The sequence below is a fragment of the Anoplopoma fimbria genome, chromosome 13 (genome assembly GCF_027596085.1).
Source record: "Anoplopoma fimbria isolate UVic2021 breed Golden Eagle Sablefish chromosome 13, Afim_UVic_2022, whole genome shotgun sequence".
Classification (NCBI taxonomy): domain Eukaryota; kingdom Metazoa; phylum Chordata; class Actinopteri; order Perciformes; family Anoplopomatidae; genus Anoplopoma; species Anoplopoma fimbria.
In genome coordinates this window covers 18,408,567-18,430,044 of record NC_072461.1, presented here as the reverse complement: position 1 = coordinate 18,430,044, position 21,478 = coordinate 18,408,567, and the positions used below count along the sequence as shown (strand labels likewise).

The 21,478-nt window shown below is 41.5% G+C and overlaps 3 protein-coding genes across 7 annotated transcripts; 1 reads left to right on the top strand and 2 right to left on the bottom strand.

Annotated features, from left to right (window-relative positions):
- Positions 1-751: 751 nt before the first annotated feature.
- si:ch211-170d8.2 (uncharacterized protein LOC571755 homolog) lies at positions 752-3,016 on the top strand. The gene is made up of 3 exons (XM_054610119.1): positions 752-1,175; positions 2,271-2,415; positions 2,570-3,016. The coding sequence occupies exons 1-3, from the start codon at positions 752-754 to the stop codon at positions 2,913-2,915; spliced, it is 915 nt and encodes a 304-aa protein (XP_054466094.1). The 3' UTR covers positions 2,916-3,016.
- A 542-nt stretch (positions 3,017-3,558) lies between these two features.
- Positions 3,559-11,977, bottom strand: mlec (malectin). Of its 3 annotated transcripts, none has more exons than XM_054611628.1 (6): positions 11,765-11,977; positions 11,150-11,359; positions 10,465-10,643; positions 9,997-10,173; positions 8,147-8,204; positions 3,559-7,635 (listed from the first exon to the last, which is right to left on the bottom strand). In XM_054611628.1, exons 2-6 carry the CDS (start codon positions 11,334-11,336, stop codon positions 7,391-7,393), a joined length of 846 nt encoding a protein of 281 aa, XP_054467603.1. In that variant the 5' UTR covers positions 11,337-11,359; positions 11,765-11,977; the 3' UTR covers positions 3,559-7,390. The 3 variants fall into 3 exon arrangements, with proteins under 3 accessions (XP_054467603.1, XP_054467604.1, XP_054467605.1); XM_054611629.1 differs by having other exon boundaries at positions 11,833-11,977; XM_054611630.1 differs by lacking the exon at positions 11,765-11,977 and adding an exon at positions 11,718-11,755.
- Positions 11,978-14,494: 2,517 nt separating this feature from the next.
- cabp1a (calcium binding protein 1a) lies at positions 14,495-21,060 on the bottom strand. Of its 3 annotated transcripts, none has more exons than XM_054611386.1 (8): positions 18,074-18,208; positions 16,984-17,169; positions 15,529-15,559; positions 15,168-15,311; positions 14,959-15,068; positions 14,777-14,851; positions 14,598-14,670; positions 14,495-14,520 (listed from the first exon to the last, which is right to left on the bottom strand). In XM_054611386.1, the coding sequence occupies exons 1-8, from the start codon at positions 18,206-18,208 to the stop codon at positions 14,495-14,497; spliced, it is 780 nt and encodes a 259-aa protein (XP_054467361.1). The 3 variants fall into 3 exon arrangements, with proteins under 3 accessions (XP_054467361.1, XP_054467362.1, XP_054467360.1); XM_054611387.1 differs by lacking the exon at positions 16,984-17,169 and adding an exon at positions 16,702-16,713 and having other exon boundaries at positions 18,074-18,106; XM_054611385.1 differs by lacking the exons at positions 16,984-17,169; positions 18,074-18,208 and adding an exon at positions 20,311-21,060.
- Positions 21,061-21,478: the final 418 nt, after the last annotated feature.

The window sequence follows — 21,478 nt, the reverse complement described above, 5'->3', positions numbered from 1 at the left end:
TGTAAAAAAAAAAAAAAAAAAAAAAAAAAAAAAAAAAAAAAAATATTAGTATTCTAATGTTTGCTAAGAATAGGTCCACTGTGATATTCTGTAGTGCATTATTAGTGGGAATTAAATGAATACATGATCCTCTCAGCGCTGAGTCTTGTGAGCTGCTTTTGTACATGCTTGTTTAAAACCACAGGGGCTACACGGCCGTATTAGGGCCATCGGCAGCCTGCATGTGACCCTGCAATCCGGACCCATTGTGTTTCACCTCGGGCCTTAATGCCTCGTTTTAAATGGTCACAACTGGTCCGAAGAGAGACCGTGCGCAAGGCTATTTGAAAAGCCAAACACATGCTCATGAAATGTTACTATTCATGTTCTGTCCGAATGTTTCTGCGCTATATGTGTTGTAAATAAGATGGCTCTTGATGTTCCAGATATGGAGTCATTAGAGTCATTAGCTAAGCTCTCTGAATGTGAATGGTTGGGGTCGGCTCTCTTCGGGGCGCCTCATTATGCAGGCGAATTAAAAGAAAGCAGCGGGGGGGGGGGGTAAATGGGTGGTGTAGGGCTCGAACAAAAAGAGGGGCAGGGTCTGCGAGGAGGGTCGGGATTCAAATTCTAAGTGGTAAGATGTCCCCCATTGTCAGTGAGGTATATAGAAGGCAGAGAGGGAGAGAGAGTTGGCACAACAGAGAAGCTGCCTGTTCTCCATCAGTGAAGATCCAGAGGCCGGGATTCAGAGATATAGGCCTATACCACCATGGCCTCCTCGCACGGCATTTGGATTGCTCTATTTCTGATCTCAGTGATGACAAGGGACATTGGAGTATTTGGTCGCGCAGTAGACAAGCTGGGATTTCTGTTACAGTCCCAGAGAAGTGCAGAAGAATCCTCCGGACTAACTTTACGCACGGACGCGTTGAGGCGCTGGAGACGCGGGGTCGCGGAGACGCAGCTGGAGCGGTGCGCAGAGCTGGTGGCTCCTTGGCTGGAAAACACGCACGCGCCCCAGGATAACGCGACGCTGCTGCAGCTCCGTGTTCGGCCCTTTGCCCCTGGAGCCTCCCGGGGCCCGGTTTTCCCAGGAAAATCTCTCTTCAGCTTTGTCCGACGGGTTTACCACTGCTGTCAAGAAGGAGTAAACTGCAAAAGCGTAAAAGGAATTCAAGGCCGACTGAGAGGAGGTGAGACGCAGTAGATCCAACTTTCCACATGCCATGTCGTAGTTCACTTTATTATCATCTAGTCTTCTGTAGAGCACTGCGGTGTTGGCCCTGGTATAGACATGGTGACTTTACAAAGAGACGGCACAGGGGCCCCTGATTGGTTGCAGTGGTCGATTCAACAAAAATGTTGCTCAATGCAACATAAAGCCCTCTGTAACCAGGAGACCTGTAGGCTGATAGACATCAACCATCAAGAGGGCTGTGCACAGTGGTGAAAGAAATACATCATTGTCATTATTTAGATTTAGGTTCTATGTGTTTCTTAACCATAAAACATGCTCATTCGATTTGGAGATTTTACAGCATAAAAATTGATTGGAAGATAAGATAAGATAAAGATAAAGATAAGATAAAGAGGTTTTTATTGTCATTGTAGTGATACAACGAAATTCCGTTTGGTAGCCCTCAGCCAGCCAGCAGCAAGATAAAAATACACAAAATGAATGGAAACTTTACTATGTACATAACATTTGTGCAAACAGTGCAGTGTAAACATTTGTTTTGGCATATATAATGTAATAGAGAAAAGAACAGCTTGCGCATCGAAAGTATTTAAATTTGTCAAATTTCCACTTAAATTTCCATTACCTATCCAGTTCACATGCAGAGAGGATGGGGATAAATGAGTAGGCTGCATCTGTCAGCAGAGAAAAAGATGCAGCATCAAACAGCCATATGCAAACACGTATATTGTGTTGGAAGAGTGCGAGAATGTCATAAACTGTAGAAGTGAAAGCTAATGTGCTTGAAAAGCAGCTCGGGGGACATTAATGACTTGATTAATGCAGCCGTATAGAGGACCGTGTTCTCTGCATACAAATGAGTCTCAATGTGCCCTCTGAGAAGTGTTGAGATATCCTGCTGACAGATTAACAAGGCATTAGGAGTAAAAACCACACCTCTGTGGTGGAGATCCTTCTCTGATCATGGGATGTATTAAACCACAGCCTGGTATGAGTGTCCGTGTTGCTCTGTGACATTTCATGCTCCATCTTAAACTGCACCGTGCCTCTGACAGACTCCTGACTGCCTCTTTTCCTTTCTTCTCATCAGGCACAGATGTGGAGTTTCTCATCACAAGGGAGATTTTGTTGTTGACGGTAACGAGAGCCGAGCTCCACCTCCAACTTTCAAACCCACAACATCTGGATATCTATCCTGTGCTTTCATCTTTGGCGAAGCGAGACATACCTACAAGGTAAAACTTTACACTCACTATGATCATTCATTTTTTACTAAACTTCCTCATTTCAGTCTAAAAGCCTGTAAAGACACCAAACAGTTGAGTGAGAGTGAAGGCCTCTGGGAGTGTCGGGCCTGGTTGTAACCCTGTTGTCTCTCACTTCCTTTAGGTACAGTCTGCGGTCACATGGCAACACGGTGGAGCTGAGAGTAGATCTGCTGTTCCTTTTCCAGAGTCTGCAAGAGGCGGCAGGTGGTGCAGGAAGGGGTCCCAGCTTGGAGAACATGAGGCGGGTGATGTTTTCCTCCAGGAGGCATCCACCAGGAGAAAAGCCTGCTTCTGAGGCTCTGCAGGACACTGATGCTGATGTGTGGGGGGATGGGGTTGCCAGCACGCCGCCTGCTCTGGAGCTGGGCCTGGCCCTGGGCTGCAGTCAGGCTACATCGGGGGTGTCTTGTGGATCTGGTGGTGTTCATCTCTCACACACACCCTTCATGGCTCTGTACTACAGATGATGTTAAACTGGGACTGGACTGGTGTTCTGCTTGGAAACATTTCATCCGGTGAATCTATTTTCCAACCGAAAAGACACATAGCCTCAAAGCTGATAAGGAAATGATGCACTTCAATGTCAAATCTATTAATTTATAAATGTAATTTTTTTTTTTGTAAAATATATATATGCATATGTTAATAGTCAATATGATATACTGTAACTTTATGGAGTTCTTTGGTTATTAAAGCTTGATATAACAATGGATCGTGACATAAATGTTAGGCCATATCGGTTCACGGACATGATTCAGTCTACTTTGTTCAGCTGTGTTCCTCTTTTGGATAATCTGATCCCAATACCGTTTAGATATGTGGTTCTATTTAAAGAGGTTTTCACAGTTGGTGGGAAAAGGTGGAAAAAAAAACACCTGGACAAACAAAAGGGCTCGTACATGTGCTGTGACCCTGCTGAGCTCGTCTGTGAATACTCTGTTCTTTCTGTCAAGAAATATTGTAAGGCTGTGAAAAGAGTTTTTAAGTGGCAGTTTCTAAATGCCCAAGACTTTGGATGCGGTGAAGTCACATGCAAAGTTAACTCGGACTCAACGGGAACTCAGGGGTGTCGTGAGTGGAAAAACAGCAGCACCACATTCTGATAAAAATAGCACATTTATTAAAAAGAGACAGCATTTACCAGCATTTCCCATTTTAGATATTTCACATATATGCCACATCAGTAAGATCAGGGGTCTCGAATACATTTCTCAGTCCACTTTCTGCTGCCTATATCCCCCAAAGGAGCACTCATTTATCCAACACATGTAAATGTGTACAGTAGGACTCATATTCAAGCGCACGCTCAATTTCTCACACACACTGTCAGACCTCGGTGTTTTGTGTGTGTGTGTGTGTGGTCGGCTGCCTGGACGATGGACACGTGGGCAGATGTTTTGCTGTTCAAATTTGTCTCATTTTAAATTCATATCATGTTCAGTTGCTTTGAAAATTTGAAAAAAAAAGGAGAAATATCAACAAGCTGGAGATGGTCGACTCATACAAATTTACATTAATCACAGAGAAATTAACTACTTTTTTTTTTTTGGGATGGAAATTTCAAGACAATTGGGTGAGATTGCATGGGGAATATTTAATGGCGACAACAAATCTGATGACAAGACATGACTTATTCTCTGCTTTACCAGAGGACAGAAGAAAAAAAGAAATAAAGAACCATTAGCGTCAATTAGAAGAATTATGATGGGATGGCGACAATTCTTTGGTTCTCGTGTGAAAAAAACAAAACACTAAGTAGATCTTCATTCCACTCTAGTTCATTCAGTTATGAGATGTTTAGACAGTAACAGGTCCAACACAGGCTAGTGAGGAGCTAAATAGACAAACAAGTGCTGGACATTTCACACAGTTCTCCTACTCTCTGCTAACCGTTCTATTTGTTTTTGACTGGCTTTGCTCCCAGAAAAGACAGCTGTTCCTAACTATCCAAGAGTTGTTTCTGTGGAATGAATATATTGCCCAGTAAAGTGTATTTTAACAGAGGAGAAAAAAAAAAAAAAAAAGAGAGGCTAATTTGATATAAGCAAAAGAGCAACCTCAAGGCAAATGATAGTAAAGCACAATGTATTCAATAATTCAAGGCAACAAAGACGAACACACAAAAAATGACATGATTTTAAAATACATGAGGCAGTGCAAAATGTCACACCAATAAAATATCAAGTTTTAAAAACTCAAAACAAAATAGATCCTGAGGAAAAAATTCAAAACATACAAATCCAAGCGCATTATAAAATATCTCCAGATCAGCCCCGCTCTGATTTAAATTATATATAATAGAATGGAAGATCCCATATTTTCAGACATAATCTCATTTATTTGACTTTGACAGTCAGTTCATTAGGCTGCACCTTAAAAAAAAAAAAAAAAATTGTTATACTCTATACCAGCAATCGTTCCTCCCCCAGAAGAAAGGCCACAAAGTCTTCCTTAAGAGAAAATCAAATACACCCCAACACCTCACCTACAGCACAAAAGTGAGGAGAACAAAATGGTTGTCACACGATAAAAGTGTGATTTAGTACCTTATATATACACACGCAACTGTGTAGACTTGCAGAGGAACAGAACACGGTGACTTTGGTGCTGAATTAACTTAAAATTTAGCATTTTTTCAGAAGGAAAAAACTAAAAAGGTGCTTATGTCTTAAATATGAGTTGAGTTTAGAACTTCAAAATATAATCAAGGAGAAAGAAATCCAAAACACCAACAATTTACCAAATATTTTCTTGCATTAACTTCTTGCTCACCATCAATCAAAATGGGAAGAAGAATCGGGGAGTGAGTATTTATCCACAACACCTTAATTATTAACCATTATTTTCAGCACTGCATATGGCAACAGCACTACTGGTGGGGGTTGTTGGGGGACATTAGCATTAATGAAACAGGCAAAGTTACAAAATCATCCTTGGAGAAGAGCTTAGCACTTAAGGGATGTAACGAGATACATAAATAGGAGGGTTCACAATGCAACGCCACTGAAACTGAGGAACAAAGCTGCTTTTCAGACCGCATGGAAAGCAAAAAGGATTTTCAATGTCCAAAAACTGAGACTAAACAGTCAAAGAGGACTCTGATAATGTGGCCATGTAGTTAATAGAGGCTTGAATATAGATTCAAATTGAAAAAAAAATGTGTCCCCAGTTTGCTCAATCAATTCAAGGACCAAATCAAGTAGCTTAATTGCACTGAAAAGTTCACACTTAATCAACAAAATGGTACAGTCCACATTAAAATGTTTTAAGACAACAGATTTGAAAAGGAGTGACGATTGTGGAAAATCCAATAATAGTTGGTTTATAATGTCAAGTAAACATTTGATTTTCTACTTACACTGATGTTGTGCTTTCTCATCTCTGACTGCAGGTGGATGAACTTGTGGTGTCACTCAGAGCAACTTTTGGGATGTATGAAACAAGTGCATTGACCGGCAGATTCTTTACGGTTTATTATATCAACATGGAGCTGCAGCGGCCCGTTTCTCTCGGTTTCAAATAACATGGAGGACTGAAGATCATGGCCTATCAGAGTCAATACAGCATTCTGTTTGAAATCAAAAACATAAATTTATGACATTTTTTTTTTTTTTAAACAACCTTCTGCCCAGTTAGCAACTGATATAAAAAGCACCAAACACTCTATTCCTCTAAAATCATTTCATTTGGATAAGTGAGGTACTGTATGTCCACATGAAGCCTATTTCAACCACTTGCCACAGAGGCCTCAAAGAATTGTATTTTGCAAACTGTTTGTCAAATTAAAAAGGCCACCTAATTTTCCTTTTCAAACAAAAATACATTCTTTGGTGAAACAAAGCGGCAGGCATGCATACTTAATAAATGAGAAGGCAAGCTCACAGAAAATACAGTGATGTAAAGATCCCGACTCACTTTAGCATTTCACAGCATAAACTTAGACTCTGATGTTTCTTACTGAAAGAACATGTTCTACATTCTCACTTTGTAATGTTCAAACTTTAAAATGGATCATTTGTTGAAAAAAGAAAAAAGGTACTTTGAGTTTGTGATCACTGTTGAGGACACGTTTAATGGCCTTGAATCAGCGTTTGATGGAACAATGCCAATTAAGTCTATCATTGGTAACCACACATCAAGAGATTTGTGAAAAACAACCTATATAAAAAGGCAGGCCGACTTAGACAGCAGACAGCAAATAATCCCGCCAGCTGCAGAGCTGGTTGGATGACAAGTTCTTTCTTCTTTCAACAGCTTATGGCAAGAAGATGATGGCACGTCAACAAAAGGACTAACTAGATCTGAGTGAAAAAACACAAAAATGCGACAAGTTGAGAAAAATGGGAGCCTCTCCAATGGCAACTGTATTTCCACTAACTATTTAACCAATTTCTAAGCAGCACCATTTCCAATTTAAGGGACCATGTCTGACCAGATGTGAGTAGGAGTGTTAAACAGAGTGTGCCTCCTTGCCACACCCGGTACAAAACAATGCTTGTAGTTTATAAAACGGGCCCAGACCAATCACTCCTGAGCATCCCTTAGTCGCTGAAATGTGGTTTCAAACTGTGAAGACTGGCGTCTGTAAATCCTGCACAGTCTCTGAGTGGAAATGATTAACATTGTTCAAAACTGTCAGCAGAGGTGGATGCGAAACACATTCACAGAGAAGCGCACAGCATACACTTCCTACATCTCCTTTTCTTTGCTAAACGGCAGAATTCAACAGCAGCATTTGCTTCGTCGCAAAGTGGCTTTCCGAAAAGTTATTGTCTCTTTATGTCCTCCGTTGTCAAGATTTTCTCCAAGCTCTCTCCTGTGTGTATGCCTTTACCTGTGCTGCTGTTGCCACCTTGTCCCCCCCACCCCCCACCCCCTTATCCCTCTCCATAGTCCCACTCCGTCTCGTCTGCTTGACGTCCCATCGATCGCTGGTTGTAGCTCACAGCCGACAGAGGCAGAACAGTGTGGGGATGAACACCCCAAACGCCACGAGGATGGGAAACATTAGGCTGCTGTTGTCTGCTGCGTATGGGTTTGGTGTTCGGGGGCCTGACTGGACCCTGGTCTTGGAACCTGCAGGGATCTTTTTCTTCCCACCTTCCTCGCCGGCCTCAGTTTCCTCCTCTTCTTCCTCCTCTTCCTCGGGCTTCTCCAAGCCAGGGTGAGGCTGAAGTTTTGGCACATCTGTCGAGTACAAAAAATGCAATGAAATTGGTTCGCAAATGGATGTATCAAAGCACTCGATTATTACACTGCTACGACTAAGTCTACAACTACTGTCAGGGCTCTCAACTATTTTTTTCAATTTTCTTCATTCTCCCGTACCCGCCCTAAAATTCAACCTAAGCCACCCCGAAATGAATGTGTCAAATGTTATCTAACTGGTAGCGTCAACATTAAAAACAATCTTACCTCATTGATTTGGGTTGAATTCTCTTTCTCGTTGTCAAAGAGCATTTATAAGAACGGTGTGCTACACAAAACGTGCACTCATTTTCATTTACGTTCATTGTAACATAGCAGGTTTTTTTCTTCAATTCTTGTCTCAAAATAAAGTTTCATCCTTCCCAATCCTTCTTTTTGGACAATCCTTAAGCTTAAGCTCAAGTCGTGACTACTTTACTAAAATGAGTACATGTGGTTGAGCAACATAATGCAAAATGCTAAAGAGTATGTTTGCAGTCTCAGGACTCACCTTCTAATGTCCCCTTCATAACATAGAGAGCGCAGACCTTTGGGTTGTCATAGTAACCCTGAAACACAGAGTGTCAAATGTAAGAAAGGTAATTTAATACAATACAGGAGTAAAGTTAAATCTTGTGTCTAGCAATGGTTCATATTCTTATTTTTTTCTTAAAAGAAACACAGAATTAATTGTTCTAGCATCCTTATCCAAATAAGGTGGTCAATTTGACTAAATTGATCAGTGGGATGGAAAAATCATCAGGTGCAGGTGGATTTCTGCTGAACAAGTGGACAGTCTTTTTAAAGACAGAAATTGCAAAGAGGGCAAGAGGTCCACCAACAATAAAAAGAAGAAAGAAGTCACTGCATAAAAGGTTTTTTGAAATTTGCCCCCCTCCAAATTAAGCCTACAGACAGATATTCTAAAAACCCACAGGCAAAATCTTGATTTTTTATCAGATCCCAGGTCTTAAAGGGAATACTCATTATTTACACATTATTTAGCATGGCCCAAATTTAAAAACAGATGCAAAAGTCATATCTCTGACTGTGATGTTCTGCTGTATTGGAAGTATTGTAGTTGTGCAAATATAGGCCAAGTCAACAAGTATGTCCGGCTGTCAAAACTGACAATTTGCCTCAATAACAACACTTTACTACACATTTCAATTTATGGCATTCTATAAAAGTATTCCCAATTTTGTCATGGCCGTTTGTGCAAAGTTTGCAGGAGGAGAAATTGTACTTATGCTGATACAAAAGTCATCCACCCTCTCTAAAAATGCTTCTCCTCACTGCTCTCTGATAAATACATGCCAATAAAAACAGAAGTACAGTGTCACATTGTGATGCATTGATTGCATGGAGTACAAAAAGGGAAATGTATTATACATCAGGATGTAGGACGGGGCTAAAAAGTAGAGATTAGATGCATTACCAGAGAGTTAAATGTGACAAGTGAAAGAGTGACATAATAACTACTCTCATTACAATGACAGCAATAGTTAAGAGGCCCTTTTTATTTGTTTAGGGTGATAGATTAATGGCCTTCTAGCATATTTAGAGCCAGGCTACAGACTTTTGGACAACGTAATGTCCTCTCCTAAATCGCAGTTAACAGCAATCGTTTCTCTGAGAAATGTAAAAAAAAAAAAAAAGGCAAGTGACCACTAACTTGAAAAAGGGGTAAAATATGAAAGCAGATTCACAGACAGTATAAGTCTGGTGAGAACTAAAGAGCAAAGTTAATTGCGGCACTACATGACAAGGTAAAAAAAAAAGGTAAAAGGACAACCAGATGTGTGACCGTTGCCAGTCATTTGCATGGCCCACACACACTCCAACTGGCGGTCAAAAGCTCTTTCAGACATGGAGTTCATTATGTAAATGTGCTGTCGATTTCACACGTAGGTCTTGTGTTTGAATAAGAGTCACTTTGCCATACAAGTTATGATGGTAATTTCTCTACATGGCTCGAGTCTGAAATGAAGGCCATCATATTAAAAAGGAACAGTTCAACATTTTGTTATCCATCTTTTCATCTTATTTCCGGCAAGGGGAACTAATGCATCAAATCTTATCACTAAATAAATTCTTACTGTTACCCTAGTAATTATTTTTATGGCAGCACTAACATTACTTGTGTAATGGTTATTCTTCAAACGTCTGTCCATCGCACATAGCTTCCCATTGCCATCTTAAGAAAATAAACTATTTCATATATGGAAATAAATAATTAGGCAACAGACCTGCTAGGACAGCACTTTTAAACACATGGGGTTGAATTAGATTTACAAAAGAATATTGTAATTATTATCAAACTCCACTGTCGTAACGTCATGACACGGATTAACAACTCACCTTTACAAACTCCACAGTGAGCTTGCCGTTGAAAGTGGACACCTCTCCTTGCACGCTCAGCTTGCCACGTCTTATAGAAAAGGGCACTATCTCATCATGAGCGGTACTGTGTCCAACGCGCTCAAAGATATCCAGGTCCTTCACCACCACATGGCCGTTTAGACGCACATCAAACACCTATGAAAACATATTAACAAATCATGCAATGATTAACAGCTAACACACACACACACCCACACACAGTTTAACATTCATGTTGTCCACTATATAGTACACTGATTGGCATTCAAACAGCTCCCAGGGTACTGTCGGAACACAATTGTGCACTGTAATGGATATTTAAACAGAAAAAAATGACATTACTTTCATAATGCATACATTGTCCATTCAAACTGTGACAGATGAAAATAACAACTTTATTAAATACACACTCACACTGGAATGTCTCCAATTTATTTATTCCCATACCTTTTGCTGTGACTGGGCGAAGTAAACTTCTGCATACTTCATAACTAGTATATAGTCTCCTTCCTCACGTATAGGGATATCATATCCAAAAGTGTCCTCATTGTAGCGCTCTGTCTGATACAGAATCTGGTCCTCTGGACTGGAGCGCAGTATTGGCAGACGCACCCCATAATCAGACGCTACATAGGAGAATAGCATTAGTTACAGTCAGTGAAGAGAGAACACATTAAAAGCTGCTTTACTGGGGGGAGAAAAAAAATCATGTTTTAAGCAGAGCAAATCTCCACATTGCACAAGCCCTGACCTTTTCCTACACTTAATGAAATATAGTGGCCTTCTGTCTCAAATGGCAAGTCACCAGAATGTGTTAACCACTTGCAAATACAAGTGTGCCTCGTAACTGGAGCCAAGAAGGACTCACTACAGTCAATGTGATCATATCATCACCTGCTTCCTCTACATACCAAGCGAGGCGGAGCTGCAGCCCTAAATGCTGACTCCTTATTAGTCTTGTGGTTTACTGGCGGAAGCAAAACCCAAACCAAGCAGGGCTTTATGCTAAAAATGAATATTACTCTGAGAAACAGATTTTTTAACCTTGTCTGCAACACTTCACAGGTGAAGCCCACAGACACACACACACACACATCACCAGTGTAACACACACACACTCACTCACACTCACCTTTGCCAAGCTTCCCTTCCAGAGGGTCCTTTTTGAAATGGATACCGTGCACGTCTACATGAGAGTCCCCCCCGCAGTTCACAGCCCAGATGACCCGCTCTGAGAGGCTGAGGCCGCCGCCGTCCGCACAGCACTGCTCTGCCAGCAGCGACAGCAGCGCCGCAACCAGCGCCGTGACCCGCTGCATCTCCACACACAGAGGCACCGATCCTACACACACAGAGAGAGACACACACACACACACACACACACACACACACACACACACACACAGAGAGAGAGAGAGTCAGTATCTTTGCATATAAAGCCTCATTTGTTACACGGAAGTAGCCCTCTTCCACATGTCACATTAACCCACATAGCTAGCACAAGAAGCTAGCACGCCTGTCTTGAGGACATGCAACATGATATTCAAGTTAGCCAGCATGCTAACGCTAACAGGGCTGAGTAGCACGCGCACACAGCACGGGACAATGTGGTTTAAACACCACAACAGCGTCACGGCATGCAGCAGTGTGTTATTTAAGAAAAGGAGCAGCGAGTAGGCTAGCTAGCTAAGCTAACCTACCTGTCCAACCAGATATACCGGCTAACGTCCACACACTTGTCTCCTACCTTCCTGAACCTGTCTTTTTTTGGGGGGGGGCCGGCGCGTGCGACTGTCTCCGCTGCGGAAGTCTCACCGAGTGCCTTGGACGAGAGAGAACGTCGCGCGAGGAGATGTTCCCGGTTGCTGGTGGCAACAGCCTGCTAACGTTCCACTGACTCTCATTCAATGTGTGCATCCGAGCCAACGTTCGCTCCGCCGCGAGCTGCGAGCGGCTGCCAGTTTGCAAAAAAAGGGGGGGGGGGGCGGGGCTTAGCCGCCTAACCGTAGGGCTCCCTGTGGCCAATGAGTGACACGTACGCTGTCGAATCACAATTTCCGGTTGAGATTTCCTTGAACAATTTATCACCATAGTTTAGCCCAATAACCCCACAGGACGCCTATCAGTATCACCCTTCTAAAAATGAAACTGTGAATTAGTAAAAAAATTATAATATATATTATATTTCAGTGTTCCTACATTACTATTTTGATTACTATGTATCTTTTGAAACATAAGAATATTATACGTGCTCTTTAAAAAAAAATAAAAAAATATTCCCCCCCCTCCCCCCTTTATTCCGGTATGGTATGGTCCGACTCTAGTCCAATCATAAGAGTCCAACGCAGCGCGCACACGGTGCACTCGTCAGTTGCCCAGATAGGAGTGAATGAAAATTGCTATGGCAACAGCAATACCGATATGGATGACAGGTGTTTCATTGATTTTTTTTTTTAACCTGTAATCACACCTTGCACTAACATCTATCCTTAAAAGGGGAGCATACACAACCCTGTATAGTTAAATTGTTTGCCACAGCTGGTGCAATGTATTTTTATCAATATTTGCAATACATTTACAGGAAACTCTTTCAAAGTCCAAATGTTTCCATAAAGTAATTTGCATAAGCATATGGGCAAATATATGTTGGTGCTTTTTTTGAACAATGTTTCTGCAGAGGCAGCTTTTAATCAAACAGTTTTATCGTTCCTGCAAAAATCTACATGAAAACTATTTCTTGCTCTGATCATTTTAGTGATATATTGTTTGAACTGTTTGGCTTACCTTTACTATGGTGTTCATGTGTTGCCTAATAGTTTTAGCTGGTAAAAGCAGTGACATAAAATCACTGCAATTGACACTAAGAAAAGAATGCAAATAATGTCTGTCACTGCCACCCAAATAGAGCAAGGTCTCTTTTTATGATAACATACATTTTATGCATACTGCAATGTTTCTTTAGTAATATGTGTGAATAATAAATATGTTTGTAGTATAAATAGTAAAAGCAGAATTAGTCAAAGGCCATGCAGGGACACAGTACAGTTATTTGCAGTTATTTTCATGTGATGTCCTGGTTCTGCAGGTATAGTTTATCCAGCCAGCAGTCTTACCAGAGATGTGTATGAATAAAAGATATCATAAGGAGATTTGAACTCAAGACATGCAGTGACAACACACAATGCTACACTAATATACTGAAAAGGACATTTTCATATAGGCCTTATATAGGAACAGTAAATATTAAGAAGTACAGCATGATATTTAATACCAAAGGATTGTCAACATGTTTTAGAGTAAGGATGTATAAATAAGAAACTGGAAACCTTTTTCTACTATATTGCACCTGTGTTTTCTTTAGCAAAATTACCACAGAAAAAGGGGCTCAAATGTAAACACCTTTTATTTTTCTACAGTTAACTTTTTTTATTTAATTTGTTAGACAAAAATGCAAATCTGCATACTGAAATTTAATACATTTTTCTCTTTGGCATGCATGAAAATTGCTTGGACAACACAGATGTGTGGAAAGTTACCACAACTACAATCATATTGACACTGACAAACAGATACAGATACAACACAATCACATCGACTGTAAGTACAGTTCACATATGTCATTCCTACTGTATGATCTAAGACAGGGCATGGATTTTTTAAAAACAGACATAACATCCTCCCAAAGCTACATTAAACATTCAAAGCTGTGAGCATCAAAAGGAAGAGGATGCTGCAAACCAGAGCTGGGCATCTTTGTAAATGCAATTAACACTGCCCTTGATCTATTGTAGCGAATAACATATATGAAATGTCTTCCAGAGTTTAATATCAGAGATCTGCTTCTTTGTTGCATGTTGTTGTTGGACTGTGATGCTTTTATAGGACTCGACTGGCACAGTGAAAAACCACAGATGGTCACACAGTTACAATACAGGTGTTATATTGCCACATGGGTTCCTGATTGGAGCACCAATGTCACACAAATGACATTCCACTTACACTTTTTTTATATAACACATACTGTGTGAACACATACCGAAATGTTGAACAGTGCACTGATCTTTTACATCTTTTCTACAGGCATTCACTCTCACATCCTGACGTTGTTGTACATTAAAGGCAACATTTCGCAAGACTTATTTTTTTTTACCACGTAGAAGATCAGACAAGACACCAGCCATCTATCCACACAGGAAGTTATTTAGTGAGATTTAAAGTGCAAAAAACATAAGTTGGACAATCATCAGCTAGGCTACAGCAAATTCTGCCTCAGTTGAACTGGAGACTTTTCAGGAAGAACACTTGAACACTGATTGAAAGTGTGAGGTGACCCCTCGCTCCAAAACATTCAAGGAGTTTTAATTCCAGTGTCATTCAGAATCGGATGGCTCAGAGATCTTAGCATGTCCTCTGTTGTTCTTGGTCAAGTATAGAGAAGGACACAGCTTCACATTCAGGACCGATCATGTTTATGATCTTAGCGAGACATCATTCGTACAAACTCTGTGAAAAGAGAGAATGATTATGACAATGTACTCTACGGAAAACCTTTAAATGAGTAGTTAATAAAGAGGATTTACCTTCAAAGTCAACAAGCCCGTCACCGTTCAGGTCAACATCCCTCAGGATATCTTCTGCTTCCTTTAGACCCACCTGGAAAAAATAGGTAAGCAGCTGTTAGTGGAGCACCGCACATAGTAGGAATTCATCATGAATGGTTCAGAGACTCTCTGTTTTCTCTCTCTGATCCAACTCTTACCTGTTGGCCCAACAACTTCCTCATTGCATCTCGGAGCTCAGATGTGCTTATGGCACCATCTCCGTTAGTGTCAAACTGAGAACAAAAAGCAGAGAAACAACATTAGAAATGGAAATGTGAATAGTAAAAATCTCACAACATGACCACAGTTTCAGAAAGCAGTTATCTAAATTCCATCTTACCTCTCTAAATGCTTCTTTTAACTCTTTTATTCCGATCATGTCTGCAGTTTCGGCGAGGAGCTTCGGGCCCATCAACTCTACAAAGTCCTCAAAATCAACATGACCTCCCACTTAAGAAAGAGAGATTTTGGCACAGGATTTTAAACCACAATACACATAGAGGATACAACTATACGCATTACATTTAAATAAACATGTTAAGTCCTTACAGTTCATGTTTATCCGTTGACTAAGTTCAATCAGCTCCATTTCAGTGGGCATGTATCCCATCGTTCTCATACAGTTTCCAAGGTCTTTACAGCTGATGAAACCATCCTTGTCCTTGTCAAACTCTTTGAAAGCATCCCGCAACTCTGTAGAACAACAACAGGTATATATTTAGCAATTAAAATGTTTGTTACTTTGCACATAAGTATACAAATTCTGGCACTATGTGATGAAATATGTCCTTCTTTTCATTTAATTTGGCTTTTATGTTTGTTCTATACCTATAATCATAGCCTAGGTTTTTTATTTTTTACCTCTTAACGTGAGTAAAGAGAGAATAACATTAAAGAAAGAGACACTTACCATCCATTTCCTCTGGACGCAGCTCTCTGTCCTGTTAAGAAATGATAATTAATCACTGGTCAGTGCAAAACAAAAAGCAGCCGTCATGATCACACATCATAACAAACTCGTCTGTGTACGATCTACATCCAAACATACCTCTGACAGCGCTGTGACTCGAGTGATGCCCAAACCTAAATCAGCGATCTTTTCCATAACAAGCCTCAGCCTGCCTCAACTTAAGGATGACTAACGGTAAAAGGTGTTAACAGTACACTGAAACTATCTCACATCTTGATGACAAAACCTCCAAGTATAAATAGGCTGATCCCTATGAAACATGACTGGGAACCATAACCTTCCGAGTTCACAGAAGAATGTGACTGTTTCTATTTTTTTTTTCCAGTGCTTGCTTACAATGAAAGCAACCTTTAAAGGGCAGAGAGAGAGGAAGACATATCCCAGAGCCCTCAGGGGTTAACAGCAGGAGCAGTGAGAAGTCTAAACACAACACTGAGCGTTGACGTCAGGCCTGAAGAACTGTCTGACCGGAACCACTGACATGGAAAACACAGAAGGTACACGATGCCCAAGGATGCTTAACCAGTGATCCAACATGTGCCCTCCATCAGTGCATTAATCTGTCAATCCATCACTGTGACTTCATCAACCATCATCTCTTACACTGACATGTCTGACCAGGCCTCATCAGTTTACTCAAACACCTCCATTAATGTGCTGTTTTTATTGAGACTTGAAAGTACAAAATATTAAGGCTGCTCTTTCTTTTCATGCAATTCATCTGCCATCAATGCACATTTATTGGTCAGTTATATTGTAGACAAGAAGGACTGTGCAGATAGGGTTGTTATTGAGTAACATTGAACAGGAAGTTGTTGTTGTGGTCTATATCGGCTGTCTTGCGGAAAATTACACAAGATCATCAATACCACTGCGGAAAATTACACAAGATCATCAATACCACTCTCATGACTGTGCAGTAAACTTTAACGTAAAGCCAACAGACGGTTAGATTAGATTGGCACTTTGTCCATGAGCACCAAAATTAAACACCATATAATGTGTCTTACATGTCTGATATGAACACCTGAAAGTACTAACTGCACCTAGACAAGAAATTGTCCAGCATGTGACACCCTGTAAAACTAGGCTAGCTGTTAGCCTGTTTCCAGCCTTAGTGCTAAGCTAAGCTAAGCTAAGCTACCCAGTTGCTGAGCTTTCAGGCAAAGTCATTTTCCAAACCTGCGTGTTTTGTTCTGACAGCTGGCAAGAAAGCAGCAGATGTAGAAATAGTAGAATGTTATGATAGAAAGTATGATATATGAAAGGGTCAACAACCGAGGGGTGATAGTTGTTGTGGCAGCTTGTTTGGTAATTAAAGATACTCTATCCAGGTTAGATATAATGCCGATAAATACAGAGAGATGAAAAAGATGTTTGTCCAGACTTACGTACAGCCTGCCGGCACGTGGCCATGCCTTTACTCAGGAAGACACAGGTTTGCAACCGTATGTTGCTCACATGAACGCAGTTTTGTGACATGGAAACAATGGACTCCTGATAAGGCTCAAGATACCCTGCCTGGCCCATCTCCTCACAGGACAGCACCCCTCTGAATGTCCTCTCAGCATCCTGGAGCATCTTTCCAGAGGGGTTTAGAGACAGTTTTTAGAGATCTGTAGCAGCTTTAGAGCAGAAGGGATTAAATAAACAAGTTGAGAGAGGATGTGTGACTGTCAATGTAGACTTTCTATATTCTTGAATTGGGGCAATAGTTTAAAGTCTACGACAGAAATGTACTTCTCTGTAAAAGTATTATGTGTGTGCATGCTTTTGTGTATGTATGAGAGAGAAACAATGATGAAATAAGAAAAATGTCAGAAAGGCATAATGCATCAATAAAACAGCTTGTTGCCAACTTTCCACTCATCATTCATAACAGTTTACTCGCCAGCTTGGAGGGACACGCACCTCACACCTATACACATGTCACAGGAACAATAAACATACTCAGAAGCAGAAAAAAGACGGCACATGCTATGTGTTGAAACTTTTTCTTCTGTGAGACATACAGTAATGTTCTTCTAAAACATTTATTTTCCTGTTGCACACCAACGGACAGCCAAAGTCTGAAGCCGTTAATTTCACATGTTTATAAAAATGCACTCGAGAGCCAAACCCAAACAGTGCGGTTTCAGAGTATTTTCAATTCGTGAAGGAATTTCAACCACCAACAGTGTGGATATTAAGACTTCAAACTGAAGAATAATCATGAAATATGCATGTTTTTTTAAAGATGTTCCACAAACACAATGCACAGATATCATGAAAAACACACAAACATTAAGAAATATTTCTAAATCAACCATCAATTGCAATATGATAACTGACAGACAGAAAGAACAAATGCAACAGCACACAACTGTGGACAGTTTCTGAGAATGCTGTACTGTTTAGTTTAATTTATCGGCTTCACCTTTAAAATCCACCAAACAAATTGAGAAAGACAGTATGTAATAGTGCATCACACTGAAAACCCTCTTACCGTTCTCAGAGGCCAGTCTAAGCAGTTTCCCATACCAGAGGAGAAAAGAGGCACCAAAAAGGACCATGAGGACCTATTCTCCGTTAAGTTTGCAGTTTGGATTTTGAGACGATTGCAAACAAGAGCAAGACCCATGAAGACAGGGGTGCTAACCTCGTGCTGGTTGATAAAGACAGTGGACTGCACTGTACTGTACTATCTGGAGTAGGTGAGAGTAGGAATAGTACGAGCAGCCTATGACACAGTAAGACAGAGAGAGAGAGAGAGAAAGAGAGAGAAAGTGATGTAAGTGAGGGTGCGAAACTGAATGAGAGAGGGAAGTAGACCAAGGAGGGAAGCAAATTATGCCTATTAAAGGTAAAGAAGGTGATCCACTGTCTGTGAGATATGTCATTCTGTCCAAGCAACCAAACTGTTTTAGTTATTCTGTGAACAACGAAGACAATTCATCATGGAGTCACTGGCACCCAAACAAGAGAAATTGGATAATGGGGGTCAGCTTTCCTGCAGAAAAATATTGCAAGCAGGTGACCTTTGCTTCAGGGTCACACATATATTGTGAGGTGTTTGCTCTTTTCAGGCTGTAAAATTCAGCACCAGGCAAGTTTACAAGAACACTCTGTAATGCCCTATTTCCAGTCTCCTCACCTGTGCTTTCACTCTCACTGTTAATTTGTCAGTTTGCAACCTTGACACTGCATTTTAATTTTTTTACATTGCACTTTCTGCTTGTGCCTGCATGTGCTTTTTCTTGCCTTGCACCCCCACACACCATCCTCTGCCCTCTGCAGTCAAAGACAAGGTCATTCTGACCTGCAGCAGCCGCATGACACCAACGAGAGACAGGACATTAGCGAGGATATGGTTCTCTTCATGAAAGATTTCAATCAATTCTCATCCCTGATCACCATCTGTTCACTTTTATTTCCGTTCTGTGGAAACACTTAAAAATACTCTTTACTTTAAATGCATCGTTCAGACAAAATGTCAAAGATAGCCCGTGCACCAACGTGGAACATGTGTTACATTTCTGCCAGTCATTGAACACCACTCCATCTAACAGTCTTGCCAAAGATCTTTTTGAGGTCACACTAATGTTTTCGCAGAGCTGCCGCAGGGTTATTTGTAGAAAGGCTTGAATGCAATGAGGTTTTTCTCCTGAAGCCACAATGGATGCTCCCTGTGTTTCCGTACTGAATCTATTTTACGGCTAAGAGCTTCCAAATTTTAAATTCACCTCTTGATTTATGATCAGATTTACATCCAAACACCCTACAAGGCAAAAACTAAACTCTGACTTTTGAAGAAGGAACCAGGAAATGCACTCTGTAAGCAACAGGAGTATCAGGAGTTTAAGCAGCGAGATGGAGCTTTATGAGGATTTGCAATGTTAAACTAAAGTAGTAAACAGACTTTAGCTCGTTGAGCCAAAATTATTAAAATTCACACCGTTGATAAGAATCCAAGCATATCAAGCTGAGCTCTTCCCTTTTGTGTGAATAGATTTATGGCTTAAAATAGAGCCTCCATCGCTGACAGTAACTTCAAAGTGCTTTGCTTCACACACATTTTCGCTGCAGTGTTCCCGATTGAATTACGCCATAACAATAAGATATATCTTTGACCAAATACACATTAGCACATCAGTTATTTCCACCTTTCCATACTAATATCATCTGCCCCAGCACATCCACTTCAATAAGAAAGGCCTGCCTGATTGAGAGGGTCTGTAGGAGGTGGTGCTGTTTTTACAAATTACATAAGAAATGGATGTGTAGAAGAAGCTTTCCCAGTCCAATCTGCATTACAGAGCACATTAGTGTATATTGATTGTAAACAAGCCGTCAGTATAGCCAGAAGCCACACTTAACCACTTTTTGTGCACTTTTGTAGAACAACAAAGCCAAATTTCCTGCATGACAAGTGGAGATGAATTTAGAGCATTTTATTTTTAGATGGAGTGGGCAGTACTAGAGACATGAATGTGGTCAATAACACTATCCAATTGCACCTTATATTAGAAGAGGCTTTACCAATTATGTTTTGGATAAATTAGGATTTGGGTTTGGGGTGTCACTGTCACAGCTTGTCAGGGCCCAAAAAATGTCCAGGAGCATCCCTGCACTTTACACACTAAACCTCTCAAAATGAGTTTATCTCACTGAACAATTGTGAAGCTGATTTAATTCATAAGCAACTGACTGAGCCATTCATTCCCCTGTATGTCAGGGCCTTACCTGTCCAAACAGTGAATTGAGGATAGTGCGTAAATTGACATCAGATGCAGAAGAAGCAGCGCTGGACCTCCGGGAGCGGCGAGACGACCTGCTGGACAGCGGGACCAGGGAGCAGGAGGACGGGGATGGACTGTCGACCTGACCGCCTCCATTAGCCACACTGACCCCTTTATGGTCCCTCGGCTCACACAGAGGAACCCTGTCGTCGTTGCTGTCCGACAGGGAGGGCACCCTAGGGACCGGACGGCTGTGCGACGTGTGGTAGCGACCGGGATGCTCTGGTTCAGGTGGACGGTCCTCCCGGTGGTGCTTCCTGCGGTGGTGGTGCCGGTGTGCGGTCTTGGATGACCTGCAGCGCTCCTTCACACCTTGGTCCGCCTCGCCGTTTGGCTCCTGCGGGTCAAGAACTTGGCTGTGGGGGGCATGCGACTTGCACTTGCCCCGAGTGGCTGCATCGTTACTACTACTGTCCTGGCTGCCGGCGAGGGAGGGATGGCACAGGGGTCTCCGCGCACTGACATCGCACTCGGCCGACCAGAAGGACTCCTCGGCTTTGCTGTTGCAGTGGAGCGCAGCAGGACGGTGGTGATGCTGGTGCTGATGCTGGTGCTGGTGCTGATGCTGGTGCTGATGCTGTTGACTTCTCCGGCTCTCTGCTGTGCGTTCAGGGAGGTGTGTCGGTCTCCTCGCCGCAGAGGATGATTTCAGCAAGGAGGTCGTGGATTCAGATTTTGGAAAGGAGGCGCTCATGGCTGCGGATGTGTTCTAGTCAGGTCTCGGTGGGTTGATCATGGGCATCGTACACGGTTTTGTATCCATCGTCGACCCATATTAGCATTTGCAGAGCCTGTTAAGTTACAGGCTACAATTCGCGCGCAGACAGCTGAACGGAGGTGCACACACGTCGCTGCAGAGCGCGTCACCTTTTCATTGATGTGAAATGCTGGTCTCTGGAAGCCTGGCAATGACGTGGGTGGATGGACGGTAGTAAAACATACAGTGGATGGCAAACTTTTCCATGACAAAGATATAATGATTAACATCATACCACCCACAAGGATGAAAATGTGCCTCACAATTAACTCATTTGGGATGGCTTGAATATGCAAAATTAAACAAGAAATGTTCTGGGTGTGGACACAACATGCATTGAAATATTATAGCCTAA

Excerpts from the sequence above, each read along its gene's own strand:
- cabp1a (XM_054611385.1), bottom strand. The coding sequence starts at position 21,060 with ATGAGCGCCTCCTTTCCAAAATCTGAATCCACGACCTCCTTGCTGAAA. Across the intron at positions 15,069-15,167 it reads TCAACGGATAAACATGAACT|TGGGAGGTCATGTTGATTTT; the intron begins GTAAGGACTTAA and ends CTCTTTCTTAAG. Across the intron at positions 14,521-14,597 it reads CGGGCTTGTTGACTTTGAAG|AGTTTGTACGAATGATGTCT; the intron begins GTAAATCCTCTT and ends CTCTTTTCACAG.
- mlec (XM_054611628.1), bottom strand. The coding sequence starts at position 11,336 with ATGCAGCGGGTCACGGCGCTGGTTGCGGCGCTGCTGTCGCTGCTGGCA. Across the intron at positions 10,644-11,149 it reads GGAAGGGAAGCTTGGCAAAG|CGTCTGATTATGGGGTGCGT; the intron begins GTGAGTGTGAGT and ends TCTCCTATGTAG. Across the intron at positions 7,636-8,146 it reads TATGAAGGGGACATTAGAAG|ATGTGCCAAAACTTCAGCCT; the intron begins GTGAGTCCTGAG and ends TGTACTCGACAG.
- si:ch211-170d8.2 (XM_054610119.1), top strand. The coding sequence starts at position 752 with ATGGCCTCCTCGCACGGCATTTGGATTGCTCTATTTCTGATCTCAGTG. Across the intron at positions 1,176-2,270 it reads TCAAGGCCGACTGAGAGGAG|GCACAGATGTGGAGTTTCTC; the intron begins GTGAGACGCAGT and ends TCTTCTCATCAG. Across the intron at positions 2,416-2,569 it reads AAGCGAGACATACCTACAAG|GTACAGTCTGCGGTCACATG; the intron begins GTAAAACTTTAC and ends CACTTCCTTTAG.